Source organism: Aquarana catesbeiana, linkage group LG03, assembly GCF_042186555.1.
Source record: "Aquarana catesbeiana isolate 2022-GZ linkage group LG03, ASM4218655v1, whole genome shotgun sequence".
Lineage (NCBI taxonomy): Eukaryota > Metazoa > Chordata > Amphibia > Anura > Ranidae > Aquarana > Aquarana catesbeiana.
The window spans coordinates 534,514,970-534,532,726 of record NC_133326.1 but is presented as its reverse complement, the minus strand read 5'-3'; the positions used below and the strand labels follow the sequence as shown (position 1 = coordinate 534,532,726).

The window sequence follows — 17,757 nt, the reverse complement described above, 5'->3', positions numbered from 1 at the left end:
CCCCCCCCCCACACCCCACACATCAGAGTCCCTCTTTACATCAGTATCTCTCTTACGTCAGGGGCCCCATGAGAACCCCCTCTATATTAGGATCCCCATCAGAATCCCCCCTTACAGGGTCCCTATTGAAGCCCCCATTACATCAGGGTCTGCCCTTACAACAGGGTTCTCCTTAATTAAGGATGAAGAAGAGACCATAAGCAGTCTCTACTGATCTGAATGCACAATATGTGCACATTGAGGATATGCCACTGACTCTAGTCGCAGGCTGGATAAAATCTTGTAGCGAGCTGGATCTAGCCCATGGGTCCTAGTTTGGAAACCCCTGTACTAGAGCAGAAAGATCCACAATACACTGTAACATACACTCATCACAACTGATAAATCCTTGTCCACCTGATGACTGGGGTGTGCTTGTTACCACTTTAAATCTCTCGCTAATGTTCCTCAATTTACCATCAACAACTACAGTGGAATAAACTCCATATAACGCAGTTTATAGAGTTTGTATGAAAACATCAAAAACATATTCAAAACTGTTGTTTGGCATAATTTATATTATGTATGCAGAACCTAGCTAGAGGAGCTTACAGTCTAATGGACCTTTTAGGGTAAACACTTTCAGTTTCAGGATATTTGTGTGTTAGGAGAAAGATGGTGCACACAAACATAGCTAAAACGTACAACCTCCATGCACATGATGAGAGTCAAACAGGAGACCCCAGTACTGAAAACACTACCTAATGTGCTCAGGCCTTCCCCACCCACACCCATGTCCTGTGCCTCATCCAGTGGCATAACTGACACCACACCAGTCAATGTAACTGCTGTGGGTCTGGAGGGGGGTACCAGAGGTTCTATTCTGGGTAAACTGCTGTAAACGGTACTTACTATCAAGTGGACCTGGCTTGATAAAGGGCAGTCTGTTTTTTTATGGGGATGGATTTGCTTGCTAGGTCCAGCATAGTACCAGCCAATATGAGAGATATGAAGTGCCTTCTTCATAGGAGACCCCCAAGCTGTTCTGACAGTGCTAGGACTGCATCCCACCATTTTACAGATGAGGATGAGGACTTTAAAGGTCAGTAACTTGTGCCAATGACTAACTATAAGAAAGATCTTTCCCTGACACCAAGGTACAGGGGTGACATACCTGGATCATTATTATGAGGTGGAGCTTTCCCTGGCCACCAGTGTGTATGTGCTGGGGGGAAGGGGGCTTTCCTTGACCACCAATATATAGGAGAGGTCCTACTAACTAATGTAAAGCGTGTGGACCTAGCCCTGACCACCATGTAATAAGAGGGCCTTTGACTGATCTAATTAGTAAGGGGCACGTTCCTTGATCACCAATATAAGGTGAGGGGGTGGGGATTCACTGACCACTATTATACAGGGGGGTTTCCCTGGCCTCCATTGTAAGGAAGCTTTTTACTGACCTGTAATATAAGGGGCTTTCTTTGACTACTAATGGAAGGGGGGGAAGGCTTTCCTTGACCAACAAAGTAGGTGGGTCTTTTCACTAACCAGCTATGTGAAGGGGGGTTTTCCAGTGACTTTTAATGTGAGGGGAAGCTTGTCCGGACTATAAATTTAAGAAATAAAAGGGGGAGCTTTCCACTCACCATCAACATAAAAGGAGATTTCCAAACATCATTAGCTTAAGGTGGTGGGGTATTTCTCTGGTATGGGTTCTTTTGATTTCCAGTTCTTCCCACATCTGATTATTGCCCATATAATTAAACTCGTTTTCTGCAGAAGCTGAATTTGCTTTACCTTAGGTTTTAGGGTATTTTGGATAGTTGATATAAAAGCACTATTGTCAGGTCTTATGAGATTAGATTGTGAAAGAGTTTGGTGTCAAGTACAGCAATCTGACAGTTCTTGTTACATCTAACTCTGTGACAACTCAACTTACTAGCACCACCATGATAACAGGCACACAGGGCTGGAGTTAAATAACACAATTGCAGAATAAACCAACACAGAATAAACCAATGGTTGGAAAAACCAATTACAGGCTGTGACTCCCCATTCTTGCGCAGTATTATGTTTATCATTAAGGTAGCAAGCCTCAGACATCTCACCTTACCATGTGTCACTTCCACAGTACTAGGCCTCTGGTGCCCCCTACTCTTCCTCCATACAGAGCCAGCAATGATACATCCGTGTCTCTGCCACAGTCCTTATAGTACTGATAATACATAACCGCACACTCAGAGTGCCAAGGGCGTCTTAACACTCATTATCCTGTGACTGGTGACACCGTGACTGTCCCAAGGGAAATGAGCCGTAATTTCTCCGGAGAGATCTCTATTTTTACTGTTACTCATGGAGCCGCTTCTACCTCTGGAAAATAATGATGAAACATTCTCCAAAACAACCACAAACATGTGCTGCTATTTGTCTCATTTCATTGGAATAACCTAAAGTATTGCTTTTTTGAACAGTGTTTTACTTCAGTGTCAGTAGTGATGGGACTTTAATATTATAAAATACTTCAGTGTAAACAGTATTTTTAGTAAGATTTTACAACCTCCATATTAAGAGAAATAAATGTCTTTTTAAAGAAATTTTTATTATGGGCCATACACACCGACCAGCCATAACATTATGACCATTGACAGTTAAAGTGAATAGCATTGATTATTTCATTACTATGGTATCTGAAAGTGGATGTGATATATTAGGCTACAAGTGAACATGTTGTCCTTAAAGTTGATGTGTTGAAAGCAGAAAAAATGGGCAAGAGCCAAATTGTAAAGTCCGGACAACTAGGTCAGAGCATCTCCAAAACTGCAGGTCCTGTGGGATGTTCCTGTTCTGCAGTGGTCAGGACCTACCAAAAGTGGTCCAAGGAAGGAAAACCAGGAAATCAGCCACACGGCCATGGGCAGCCAAGGCTCACCAATGCACATGTGGGGAGAAGGGTGGCCCCTGCAGTCCGATCCAATAGAAGAGCTCAAATTACTAAAAAAGGTTAATGCTGCTTTTGAAAGAAAAGTGTCTGAACACACAGTGCATCACAGTTTGTTGCGTATGGGGCTGTGTAGCTGCAGACTGGTCAGGGTGCCCATGCTTACCCATGTCCACAGCCAAAAGCCCATACAATGGGCATGTGAGCATCACAAGTGAGCAACGGAGCAATGGAAGTGGGTGGTCTGTTTTGAGGAAAAACAAGTGCAGTCCATGGAGGCCCTACCTCACAACTTACAGGGCTTAAAGTAGGGGTGTCAAACTCAAATTTCATCACGGGCCGCATCAGCATTGTGGTTGCCTTTAAAGGGCCGGTTGTATCTATAAGACTGTATAAATGTATCTACTCTTTATCATATGAAATAATTGACTGTGTATATGATTATTACTGGTTTTTGTAATAACTAAAGGATTAAGCTGTGAAGGACACAAAGCCCACTTAGACTCCTTGGGGGGGGGTTGGGGGAGAGTAGGAGCTTTGTCCTCCTCTCTGCTTCGGACTGCTGAGGCAAAGTAAGGGCAGAGTTGAGGGAGGGTGTAAGGGCCACATAAAATGGCATGGAGTGCCACATTCAGCCTGCGGGCTGTGTGTTCAACACGTGGCTTAAAGGATCTGCTACTGCTGAGCTGGTGCCAGATGCCACAGCATGCCATCAGAGGTCAAGTGGAGGAGTCCATGCCTTGACAGATCATGGTGGATAGTCATAAATGTTATGGCTGATCGGTGTATGTATCCCTTACTCATTTCTGTAGGGGGGAGGAGACATCTAGGGTCTCCCTTGTCTTAAAGCGGAACTAAAGCCACTATACTTACTTATTCTCTAACATCAGCATAGGATGAACGACTCCTGTGGATGTACTGGAGACAGCCATCCTGGCACACAGATTGTGTTGACGATCTAATCTGAACTGCGCAAGTGCCACTCAGTTTACATTTCGCAGAAAACTGCAAGCAGACAGGTAGGTGAACTTCCAGAACCAAAAGCACCTATATTTGGCACATGAGCATTAGAATTTGAATCATGGAGCAATGGAAGAAGATGGCTTGGCCTGCTGAATTTTGGAATGGTTTGAGGAACACAACAACGAGGTGCAGACTTTGCTCCAAATCTCAATCCAATCGAATATATGCTGGAAAAACAAGTCTGATCCATGAAGGCCCCCATCTTGGAACCTAAAAGAATTTAAAGGATTTAAAGGATTTGCTAGTGACAGTTTGGTGACAGATACCACAGCTTACCTTCAGAAGCATAATGGAGTCCATGCCTTGACAGGTTATGGTGGGTTCTCATAATGCTTTGGCTGATTGGTGTATGTGGGCCTCATAAACTTGAACATGGTAGTGTAATTTTCCATCTTTATAACTCAGCAAATTCCATTAAAATATTCCCCAATGCCCATGAAATGAAGGTCCTTGATCAGGCACTTTCTATTACAGGGTGGCATCGCAATGGGATTGATTTATTAAAACTGAGGAGTATAAAATCTGGTGCAGCTCTGCATAGAAACCAATCAGCTTTCAAGTTTTTTTTTTTTTTTTGAACAAGCTGAAGTTAGAAGCCGATTGGCTGTCATGCACAGCTACACTAGATTTTGCACTCTCCAGTTTTAGTAAATCAACCCCATTGTCTCCCAATTGTACTGCTGCATTGCCACCCTGTCACAAGGGCTTCTGATCAAGACTAGATAAGGCCATTTTAATATGCATGGTCCACTGTTGTCACTATCAAGAAATCCACTCTGAGATATGGCATGCAGCCAACACTGGAGTGTATGTAGACAAAAAGTGACTCCAAATGAGACTGTAGGAGATCAGCAGTACAGAGATACAATAAAGGATGAATAAAGGGGAAAACAAGCAATTTATTTATTTAAAAAAAGCCAATTGTTTATGATATACAGTGCACATGACAAACTAAATGTCATCCAGTTAGAATTTACCTCTACTTAATGCTGCAGGTTTGTCAGAGGATTGTCCTCATCTCCTGAACACTGCTAAGCACATTATACTTATGTGTCATCCAAGCCAACATAACTGGCAAGACACCATACTCCACCATGCTAAAATACAATAGATAAAAAAAATCTCCCAATAGTACAGATCAGTGCATTACATGCAAGAACAGTGTCCATGCAACGTTAAGAGCAGAAACAGGAATTTCACCATGCAACCACCAAGCACTAACAACAATGCATAAAATGGAAGTCCATGCTCTAACTAACTAAACTTAGAAAGATTCCCACCCCCTTCTTACTACCCTGTAGAAGAAGATGCTTATACTTACCTATTCCCAGGGTCCACTCACATGATCAGCTCCTATAGACCGGCTTCAGAGAAGAGGAGGCACAGCCAACAACGGATGCCCCATAGTAAGTCTATTTGTGATGTCACCACCCAGGCATTCCATCCGTTGTCGGGTACTCCCTCCTCTCCCCTGAAGCCCGGCCGTTGGGAGATCACATGACCAGGATAAAAGCACCCTAAAAATAGCTAAAAAAAAAAAAAAAACACAACATCTTCCTTCTACATGTATTATATTTTTGTTATGGGTTTAGTTATCCTTTAATACAGGAATCACTAAATGGAAGATTGTGGTCCTAGTAACCAATCACTTGCTGGTTAATATAAAAAGTTAACTGCTGGCAGCTCCTGTTCCCACTCAAGGCCTCCTGCACTTAGTTCATTACCATTCTGCTGCTTCCCGCTCTCCCTAAGGTAGGGGAGTGAAGGGGGGCAGAGAACACTTCTGTGGGGCAGGGGTGATATGAAAGGCGGCAGGGCTGGGGGGGGGGGGGTCTTGGATGGCAAGAGGGCAAAGCACACTACTGTGGGGGACAGTGTGATGTGAAAGGGGGGCGGTGCTGTGGGAGGGTGATGTGATGAGGGCAGAGCACACTACTATGAGGGGGGTCTGTGATGTGAGAGGGGGGCAGTGCTGTAGGGTAGTTATGTAAAGGAGGGAAGTGCTGTAGGGGGGTGATGTAAAGAGAGGTAGTGCTGTGAGGGGGGGGGTAAAGAGAGGCAGTGTTGTGGGGAGGGTTTAATGTGAAGGGGCAGAGAACTGTACTGGGGATGATGATTTGAAGGATGTCAAGAGGGCAGAGCACACTACTGTGGGGGACGGTGTGATGTGAAAGGGGGGCTGTAGGGTAGTTATGTAAAGGAGGAATGTGCTGTAGGGGGTGATGTAAAGGAAGGGTAGTGCTGTGGGGGGGGGGGGGGGGGTGGTGATGTAAAGGAAGGGTAGTGCTGTGGGGGGTGATGTAAAGGGGGCAGTACTGTGGGAAGTTATGTAAAGGGAGGCAGTGCTGTGGGGAGGGGTTTATGTGAAGGGGGCAGAAGACTGTACTGAGGGGTGATGATATGAAGGGGGGGGGGTGAGGACACTGCTGTGAATAAAGGGGGTGTGTGATGTGAAGGAGGTTCAGTACACCACTGTGAAGGGGGTGGGAGTGATGTGAATGGGCCCTGAGAATACTACTCTGAAGGGAAAACTTGGATGTGAAGTGGGGAACTATGATGTGGGGGGCACTGAGAACACCGATGTAAGAACATGATTACGATCTAGGAGGAGAGGGCTGTAATTTAAAAGATCCGAGTCATTGCACAAAAATACGATTTAAACCTCTGCTGGAAGATAATTTTCAGGTGCCAGTTTCTATAGACACACAGTGGCTGCAAAGTCCACATTTCTGCCTATAATAGCGAATATTTACTCAGTGAAGAGATGAAACCAAATCTGTAAATAGTCCAGAAAATATGAACCACACTGGAGAATTCATATGGGGCCTCCACCAGAACAGGGGGTAATAATCATATTGGGGTCCACACTGGAGCAGGAGGTAATATATCATACAGGATCTACACTGGAGGAGGGTCTAATGCATTATTATGGGGTCCACACCAGAGCAAAGGAGATTGCATCATGCACGACCCACAAGAGAGCAGGAAGTAATATATCATATGGGGCCCACACTAAAACAGGGGATAATGTATCATATGGGACACATATTAGAGCCCCAGAATATGATATTAATATGGGGACATAATAAGACAACAGAGCAGGGGGCAGTAGGCAAATTATTTAAGGCAGATAATGGAGCAGGGGGTAGTTTTACATTCATATGGGGGCAGACAAAACACTAATGAACTAAGTGCAGAAGGCACAACACAGCAGTGGATGGAGGGTGGGGTATGAAATCCAGCAAAGCAACGGGTAGTATAAGATTCATATAGAGCAGACAGTGGAGAAAGGGAATAGTTTAAGTTGGGGGTGGAGGGGGGGGGGGTTGGCAGAAACCAGAGGAGGAGAAAATATTACATTTATATTGGGGCAGACAGTGGAGGAGAGGGTAGATTCTTATGGTGGAAGGTACCAAAGGAAGGCATATGAGAAAATTCTAATATTGAAAAGACATTGGAAGAGGGGGTATGAGAAGATACGTAAGGGAAGTAGGCATCATAAGAAGTGGTATGAGAAGACACTTACTGGGGTAGATACCAGATGAGGGAGTTTGAGAAAATTCCCATGGGAGAAGATGCCAGAGGAGAGGGTAGGATTCATAGGGGGCAATCTGAAACTTATAGGGGGCAGAAAACACATTACAGCGGTGGCTGGCCCATAAGGGGCGCCGCCCCCCTAATCTCTATGCACCGGCCGCTAATGTCCATGCGTGGCCCTGGACGCATAGAGTTCTATAAGGTTTTTTTTTTTTTTTTTTGAAGCACATGATTATAGCCAGAGGCTCTAATTGGCACTGCAGCCCGAGCCTGCCCTCTTGTGACATTAGCAAATCAACATAGTTATTGTCTTCCTGCTTCCCCTTCCGGTCAACCAGGACAGGAAGCGGGTCCTAAGAACAGATTGGCCAGGAGGAGAAGCGACCAGATTGGCCTAGAGAAGACGGAGAAGCCCCCTGCGACCTGGATGGGGTAAGTGTAGGGCTGGCGAACGGGCAGGGGGTTTGTTTGCCGCCGCCCCCCTCTCAAATATATGGAACACCAGCCACCACTGCAACACAACAGAAGTTAGCATATGATTCATATGGGGGGGGGTAAATCCCAAAGAAAGGAGTATGAGAAGTTTCTTATGGGAAAAGACACTGGAAGAGGGGGTATGAGAAGATACTTATAGGAGGTAGGCACCACAAGAAGGTTTATGAGAAGACATTTTCTGCAGTAGATACTAGAGCAGTGTTTCTCAACTCCAGTCCTCAGAATCCACTAAAAGGCCAGCAAGATAACTGAAATACATCACAGGTGATATAATTTTCTGCTCAGTGATTGCAGTATTCTACTCTGCATCTCCCCAAGGTAATACTTAAAATCTGACCTGTTAGTGGGTCCTGAGGACAGGAGTGGAGAACCACTGTACTAGAGGAAGGGGCGGTAGAAGAGTCATATGGGGGTAGACATTGGAGGATGGGGTATGAGAAAATTCTCATGGGGGTAGACACCAGAGGAGGGGGTATGAGAAGATTCTTATGGGGTAAACACCAGCAAAGAGGGTACGAGAAAACTTTAAAGGGGGTAGATACCAGAAGCAGGGGTATGAGAAAACTGATGAGGAGGTAGACAAAAGGAGGAAGGGGTATGAAAACATTCTCATGGATTTAGACTCCAGAAGAGTGGGTATAAGATTCATGTGAGAGTAGACACTGGAGGAGGGGTATGAGAATATTCTTACGGAGGTAGACATTAGGAGGAGGGAGCCCAAAAGCCTCAGTTAGAGGAGACAGGCCTGTGATCCTCTTCAGCCTATTGGCTATTAGTAGAAAATATCATTCAGCCTTTCCCGGCGGATCCGTTCGCTGCCTCTTTCTCTTGTTTGGAAGCTGAAATATTTATCAGGCGAAAGGCTCGTTTTTCTGCACCTGATGTTACAAAGTTGAACACTGCACTCTCCGGCTGGCAATTAGCCAACGTGAGCTCCTGTGTCAGCGCTGGGACAGAGGAGACATGAAAGAAGATTTCTGCTTCTCTTCTAGAAATACATTATTAAACAAAGGAGTCTTCTCAGAAAGCAAAACAAAGCCGGAGCAATCTGCCCGGCGTACCTTGTTATTGTGCTCATGGAGCGCCTCAGAATCGCCGGCGTGTCACCGCTGCCACCCGGCACTAAGAGGAGAGATAAATATACTTTGTTTACAATTAAGAGCCAGATGTATATGCCGAGTGCCTAGTAACAGTAGCCAGTCGGAGTTTCTCCCAGCGGGGACGGCTCTCCGCAAACTGAATTATGTAGGAACTCATCAGCTTCGCAATGTTCTGTGACTGCAAGAAAACATTGTATCCATAAAGGAACAACATGAAACACGTTTGTTTTCTTTAGAACAACATTCATTAAAGAGCAAGAAAGAGATTGCCAAACATCAATGTGACTGAACCTTTGTATCGCCCGGTGCTGAGAACAATGTTCAGAAAATCTTCTGTACTGGAAAACACTTTGCAGAATACATCATTTTCTGGATGGAGATGTTACAGGGTGGAGCTTCTCTGCTTAGATTAGACTTGATTAGTATGGAGGCCTTGCAGACTTCTAGCTACTAACAGTGAGTTTAAAAGGCTGAAATAACCTTTACATGAATACAAACATAATTCTAATTCCCCCAACCGCAACTGAATCCTATCCGACTCCTATGCGCTGCCTAATTGTAATCTGACCCTAAACCTCTTTCGAAAACCCAACTCAGCCATAACCCTAATCCCCCAAAGACAACTGAATCTTACTCAGGACTCCAATGAACCCTAATCTGAGCATAAAATGTATCCCTAACCTGTCCCACACCCTAATCTAAACCTAGTTGTAAACTTCTCCCTTACCAAAATCCAGCCATAAACCTAACCTTCAACCAAATCTGAATTTCAACCCTAACCCTTATACACAGCGTACCTCTATTTGAAATGTGAAATATATTCTTAACCCGGCCATAACCCCAATTCCCCCCAACTACAACTGGATCTCACTCCTGTGCACAACCTATCCCTAATCTGAAAATTAAACCTTTCCCTTAACTTGCCTCTAACCACACCTGAATCTCACACCTGACTCCTGAAGGCAACCTAACCCTAATCTGAGCCCAAGACCTTTACCTAACCCAGCCATAATCTTAATCTCCCAGCTACAAATGACTTTTACCCCGGACCCCTTATGTACAGCATGACCCTAATCTGAGCCTGAAACCCCTCATTAACACTAACCCATCCATACCCATAACCTTAAAACCCAAAAAGGTACAAATGAATTGCACCACACTTCCTAGATACAGCCTAACCCTAACTTGAGCTTGAAACCCTAATCCAACCTCCCCCAACCCTGAAACAGCCATAAACCTAATTCCCCCCAGCCACAACCAAATGTCACCTCTTGACTCATATGCACTAAGTCTTATGTTTACCTGTCCTTAAACCTAATCCTAACCCAGCCACCCCTATTCCCACAACTGCATCTCACCCTCCTCTCTATAGCCAGCCCAACATTAACCTGAAATCCTCTCCCTAGACCTAACTGTAAGCCACCCGTTTACTGCAAAATACCATCTTAAAACCAGGGGAACAGGAGAAGAGGGGTCATAAAAGAAGATCCTATCTCAAAAAAAAAAAAAAAAAAAAAAAAAAAGGGAAGGAGGCCATACATACTATCCTGTAGTGGTTTGCAAGGGTTGTATTTTTGCATGCAAACACCCTCAAGAACTCCTTGAGGGGCTAAAAAGAATACTATCCGATGAGCTATCTATAAATATTGTCGTTCTTTGTGTAATACCTCATAATATAAGCAATCCAAAATGAATTTAATTTCTGGTAAATATACCACCTTTAACAAATGGAAAAAAAAAAAGACCCTGCAGGGAACAGAAGCTGTGAACATGTACAGCGATTCAATCTTGTATCTCTTACAGGACTCTTCCAAACTCATTCTACCATCATAGAATACATAAAGCTGATGATCAACCAAACAGCTGGGCCGTCTATGCTGAAGGGGCAACACACGTAGCTGGGATAGAGAATCACTTTTTGTTCCTCTGTTGCTCTGTCTTGTACAGTAACCTTGGTGTCGGTGTCGTTGTCCTAGTCTCCATCCATCCTCTCTGCATGTAGGAAGATGGCAAAGCAATGGAGGCTCTCTGGCAAAGGTCTTCTGGGAGAAATACACAATGCCCAGCAATCGGGGGATCACCAAGTAAGCACTGAATAAAAATATATACTGCTGCTCAGTCGTTTTACTTTACTGATATTTGCCTTAAAATATGTGGAAATAATAGCAGCCCATGCCAGAACAAGTTAGGAATTGTACATGCATCCATCGCTTTATTATACCTAATCAGAAGGGACAGGTTGAACACAAAACACCATAATATGGGTGTACCGCACACACAGTGTACAACATCCCATACCCCCAGTATTTAACATCCCAAAATACCATACCTACAGTATATAACATCCAAACATACTACACCCACAGTGTATAACATCCCAAGGTACCAAACCCACAGTATAACATCCTGATGTACCATACCCACAGTGTTTAACATGCTTAGGCGCTACACCCACAGTATATAACATCCAAACATACTACACCCACAGTGTATAACATCCCAAGGTACCAAACCCACAGTATAACATCCTGATGTACCATACCCACAGTGTTTAACATGCTTAGGCGCTACACCCACAGTATATAACATCCAAACATACTGCACCCACAGTGTTTAACATCCTGAGGTACCACACCCACAGCATATAACATGGCGATGTACTGTAACCACAGTGTATAACATCTCGACTTACCGCACCCACAACATATAACATCTCATATACTGCACTCATAACATACTATGACACACTCGCATAAACCATGTGTACCATACCAATGTAACACACCCATCTTATATGACACATCCACATAGCAGGCACACAACATAGCGAACACACTGGGGTTGATTTACTAAGGCTCCATTCACATCTGAGCGATCTGTAGCTGCTTGTTTTTTTAGCTTCTTGTTTTTGGAGCGGCACCATTCATTTGAATAGGCCTCCCTCCATTCCAAAAGAAGCTCATGTACCACATGTATGCACAGAGCCAGGAGCGTTTGCAGTCGTGATTTTTGCCACAATTGTAGCATTATTGGTCGCTCGAATGAATGAATGGCAGCCAGCTTCTAACTTTAGCTTGTTCAATTAAGCTTTGACAATAAAACCTGGAAGCTGATCAGTTTCTATGCGGATCTGCACCAGTTTTAGTAAATCAACCCCACTGCATATTGCACAGGAAATGTGTTGGAAGTAGTTTTACTGACAAAATTAATGCATGAAATGAGTTTGGTTTAGTGAAACTGCTACAAGTCAAAGTTCATTGCATTTGCTTTATGAAACATTCTGCTGAAGACATGATAATATCAAGACAGATCAGAAGAGGTAGGAGAAAATTAGTTTACTGATTAATGTTCAGATTTAAAATGACAACAGTTACAAGTGCTAAATGTCCTTTACAAGCTCACAAATTAAGAAGGAAGCCCCTACTACATGCTGTACATCACATGAACACCACAGTGGAAAACAGCCAATGACAGTTTTTGAAAGTTTTTTTTGGAAACCGCATTGATGGGGGTTGTCATTCCAGCACGATGGGAATCACAGTTGATTTCAAATTCAAGGTTGTTTATCACCTCAGTCACACCCCTCTCTGTGTGAGAGCTAAAGCTTGAGCAGAGGCAGCGCACTCTCATCAGAGCGATGGCGGAAATGAGCGCTATCTCATCAGAGCAAAGGCACAGGGAAGCGCAGTCTCTTCAGAATGAAGGCGAAAAAGTAGGGAGTGCCTTCTCATAGGAATGAGGGCGGGAAAGAGTACCCTATGCTTCAGGGTAAAGGAATATAGACAAGACAATCCCTGAAAGACTCTATTGCCTCTCCTACTGCCCAGATGGGGAGAGTGGCAAACACAGGAGGGAGGGGCCATCCAAGAATAGCCAAAAAAGTCCTGAGGATAAAAATTTCTTATGAGGTATTCATTAAAGTCTCTAATTTCTTCCTTCGGATTTTCTGCTCTTCTGCCAATTCGTATATCGGCCACTCAAGCCATTGGGAGGTCATGGTGCGCTGCGTACCTGCCTGTCACGTGATGGTAAATCTGTTCCAAAAGTCAAAACAGCCGTGTTAATAATGAATACTATAAACAATTACATTTTAATGAATACTTTTGCTTTAGACTAAAGACAAATGATTTGAGCTGGGATCAACGATCACATGTGTGGGAGGTCAAACAACTCGTTCAGGACTCTACTGTACCTGTCTTTCAATATCCGACAGCAGTGTACTGGCTCCAATACGGAAAAGTTCTGGTATTAGCCACTCATCGCCCAGCTCTTCCTTGATCAGAGACAGCCAGACCAAAGCCTCCTTCGCACTACGAATGCCTCCAGCGGGCTTAAACCCTACCTAACAGAAGACATAATAATCCTCAAATAAAATCCAAAACAGGACCACCATTTTCCGTCATACTGTATCTGACACAAATATAGCCCTTCCCTCCAAGTGAAAGGACCACCATACCTGCCTTCCCTCATACCTGACAACACTACCATGCTCATCTTATGTGACATTTGCCATCTACCCTCACTCTAATACCATCCGCCTACTGTGTAAAAGTACACTCTCTACACTGTATAACAGGACTATTCCTTCCTGTGTGCATACGATTGTGGTGCATTTGCAGGGCGGTTGTGTTAGTACAATGAGAATTTTAGCTGGTTGCTAAGGAGTGGGCTGAGAAGCCGGCCACTGTGTCCTTAACAACCAATGAGTCATCAGCTGTCAGCGGGCTTCCCTGCTGACAGGTGAAAAAAACAAAACAAAACACAGCGTGGGGTTCCCCCCTGGTCCATACCAGGCCCTTTAATTCAGATATGGATTTTGAGGGGAAACCCCACATCAAAACAAAAAACAAAAAAAACAAAAAACACACCACACACAGCATGGGGTCCCCTCGCAAAATCCATACCAGACCTTCATCCGAGCATGCAACCCAGCAGGTCAGGAAAGAGGGAGACAGGATGAGCGAGAGCCCCTCCCCCCGGACCATACCAGGCCACATGCCCTCAATATGGGATGCTCTGCCCCCTCCCACCCCAAAGCACCTTGTTTCCATGTTGATGGGCACAAGGGCCTCTTCCCGACAACCCTGGCTGGTGGTTGTGGGGGTCTGCGGGCAAGGGGCTTATCGGAATCTGTAAGCCCCCTTTAAAGGGGCCAACGAATCCCAGGCCCCCCATGTGACTGAGTATGGGGTACATTGTACCCCTACACATTCACCCCCAAAAAAGTGTAGTGTTACAAAAAAACTAAGACATTTTTTGACAAGTCCTTTAATAATTGAAGAATGTCCCCCATCGTAGCTCCAATGAGTCTTCTTCCTCCGGTCTTCTCCTTCTGACGTGGCGGCTGGCTTTCCAGCCTGTTCCTTAGCAACCAGCTATTGTAAGCACTTGTAGTGCAGTTTTAACAAGCTAAAAGCGCTTGTCAACTGCGCCGCAATTATACATAGAGCGTTTAGGGGGGAGTTTTTAATGCGCATTAAAATCTCCTGCACCTACTAACGTGCATTAACGCAATAGGAGCGTTTGAGAAGGGTCAGTATTTTGAGCAAGTGTGAACGAGCCCTTACACAACTTCTACCCTTTCCATAGTGGCCAGACTTCCATTCCCCACCTAACTGGACCTACATTTCCTTCCAGAGTGACTAGACCATCATTCCCCTCCTGAGTGACCAGACTGCCATTGCCCTCCTGAGGGGTCATGTGTCCACCTGGCTCCTAAGGTACTGGACCCACATCCTTCTCCTGAGGGACTAGACTGGAAGTCATCTTCTTGGTCTCTTAGAACCACCATCGTCTCTTCCCCATCTGCAGTACTAGAGTACACCTGTGTGACAGGACTATCACTATCCCCCTTTTTAAAACTTTGGGTAAAAAAAAAAAAAAAAAAGCATAGCTTATAACAGCATGACCCCCCTCCGATTTACCTTTATGCCAGTCTTCCAATAATAATCTCGAATTGCTCGAACCATGACTAGGGCGACGGGGTAAGTAGCGTTTACAGATTCCTTCCCAGTGGAAGTTTTGATGAAATCAGAACCTGCAATGAGAGGACAGAGAGCTTTAACAAGGCATCAGTCAGCAATGATGGCTGGTTCTGTGTCCTCAGATTTAGAACAACTACAGGAGATGGTTCCCGAAATGATGTAAACATTGCAGATAATATAACACACCAAATACGCTGTTGTAAAAGAAAAAAAAAAAAAAAAACGCAAATATAGAGGATCAAACACAAATCTCCCTTAATCCACTTCACCCGATGAACATGAATTCAAAGAACAAAAACCCCTCTTCACTCAGAACATGGAAGAGACCAAACACCAGTCAGCTCACCCCTCATCACCCAGAACACAATTGAGACCAGACATCAGTCAACTATGACTTATCATCCAAAACATGAACAAGACCCTACACCACTTCATCGCCTGAAACATGGAAGAGACCAGACAGTAATCACTTACCATCACCCGAAACACAGAGGAGGAGGAGACCAAACACCAATCACCCCTCATTACCTAGTACATAGAAAAGATCAGACACCAATCACCTCACTCCTCATCACCCAGTACACGACACACCTCTCATGACCTATTACTAGGAAGAGATCATACACCAATTATCTGTTTCCTCATCACCAGGAAAATTGGAAGAGGCCCTACTTCAATGATCTCTCACTCCTTATCAACAAGGACACGAAGAAGCCAGGCCCCAATCACTTCTCACCTCTCATCACCTGGTACTTGGATAAAATGAGTAACCAATCACCTTTCGCCCCTCATGATCTGGTACATAGAAAAGACCAGATAACATTCACCTCCCAACCATTATCACCCGATACATGGAAGAAACCCTACAACAATCACTTCTCACACTTCATCACTCGGAACATAGAGAAGACCAAACACTAATCATCTCTCATCACCCAAAACACAAAAGGAGATCTTACACCACTCACCTCTCACTCTTCATCGCCGGAAAAAACATAGTGATTAGACACCAATCTCTTATCACCTGAAATACAAAAGGAAGCAAGACACCAATCACCCCTCATCACCTGGTACATGGAACAGATCAGACACCAATCCCATTCTCACTCCTCATCACCCAGTACAAACAGGTGACCATACCTCTCACCTCTCTTTCCTCATCACCCTGAAAATGGAAGAGACCCTACACCAATCACCTCACTTCTTATCAAGCAGGACACAAAAGAGTTCAGACATCAATCACCTCTCACAGCTCACCACCTGGTAAATAGAAAAGACCATATACCAATCACCTCTCCAACGTCACCCAGAAGAGAGGAAGCCAGGCATCAATCACTTCTCACCCATCACCCGGTACTTGGATGAGATTTAGCACCAGTCGCCTTTCGCCCCTCATCATCTGGTACACAGAATAGACCAGATACCAATCACCTGGTACTTGGAAGAGACCAGAAACCAATCACCCATCATCTAGAACACAAAAGAGTCTAGACACCAATTACTTCTCTCTTCTTGTCACCCGGAACATGGAATAGACCCTACAGTAAATCATCGCCTAGTACATAGGAGAGGCCAAACACTAATCACCTCTAACCCTTTACCACCCAGTACACATAGAATAAACCAGACACCAATACCTCTCACTCCTCATTACCCGGAACATTGATAAAATCCTACACCAATCACCTCACACTCTAAAACACAGAGGGGACTAATCACTTTTACCCCTTATAACCTTGTACAAAAAGACCAGACACCAACCCCCTCTTACTCATCATCCCCTGGGATATATATTGGGCTTTACACCAATCACTTCTCACCCCCCCATAACCTAGTACAAAATTTAGACCAGACACCAAATCACTTCTCACCAGGTAAATAGAAAAGACTGAGCCAGATACCAATCATCATCATCACCCAGAACATAGGGGAAGCTAGGCACCAATCACTTATCACTCATCACCCAGTACTTCAGAGACCAATCACCTTTCATCTGGTACTGGGAAGAAACCCTATAGCAATCACCTCATCCCTTAGACATCACTTGAACATAGAGACCAAACATTAATCGCCTCTCGTGCCTCATCACCCAGAACATGAAGGACATCCTACATCACTTACCCCTCTCTCTCTTCCTAATGACATGAGCAATGGGGCCCAATTACGTCAATGATGGGACACAATTCCTCTCAATGATACCAACAATGGGGTCCTGTGACATCAACCATGGGGCACAATTCTTCCCACTTACACCAATAATAGGGCACAATTACCCTCACTGAAACTAACAATGGGGCATTCTTTTTTACCACCGACGTTGGGACCTTTTCTACTCCCACTGGCCACAATCCGGCCCATCTGAAGGAAAGTAAACTGGCCCTTTGTTTAGAAAGTTTGGAGACCCCTGACCCAGAAACCAACCCCCCTTAACCACCGCCATCACCTGGAACAGGGAACAGACCAGACAAGAATCATCTCTCACTCTTCATCTCCAGTAACATGGAATGGACCCTACACCATCTACCTCTCACCAGCCAGTACATAGAAGAGACCAGACACTAATCACTAATTACCTCTCACCCTTTATCAGCCGGTACATAGAAGAAGCCAGATAACAATCACTTCTCACTCTTCATCACCAGCTACATAGATCAGATCAGAAACCGCTAACCTGTAACCCTTCATCACCCGGTACAAAGAT

General features: G+C 44.5%; 1 protein-coding gene across 5 annotated transcripts in view; it reads right to left on the bottom strand.

Moving 5' to 3' along the window:
- Positions 1 to 12,392: 12,392 nt before the first annotated feature.
- DERA (deoxyribose-phosphate aldolase) overlaps positions 12,393 to 17,757 on the bottom strand; it is a 38,803-nt gene continuing 33,438 nt past the window's right edge. For all 5 annotated transcript variants that reach the window (XM_073621355.1, XM_073621357.1, XM_073621353.1 and 2 more), the window contains 3 exons: positions 14,997 to 15,109; positions 13,265 to 13,414; positions 12,393 to 13,106 (listed from right to left, as the gene is read on the bottom strand). In XM_073621355.1, coding sequence (XP_073477456.1) covers positions 13,050 to 13,106; positions 13,265 to 13,414; positions 14,997 to 15,109 — 320 coding nt within the window. In that variant the 3' untranslated portion in view covers positions 12,393 to 13,049. The remainder of the gene's footprint in view (positions 13,107 to 13,264; positions 13,415 to 14,996; positions 15,110 to 17,757) is intronic.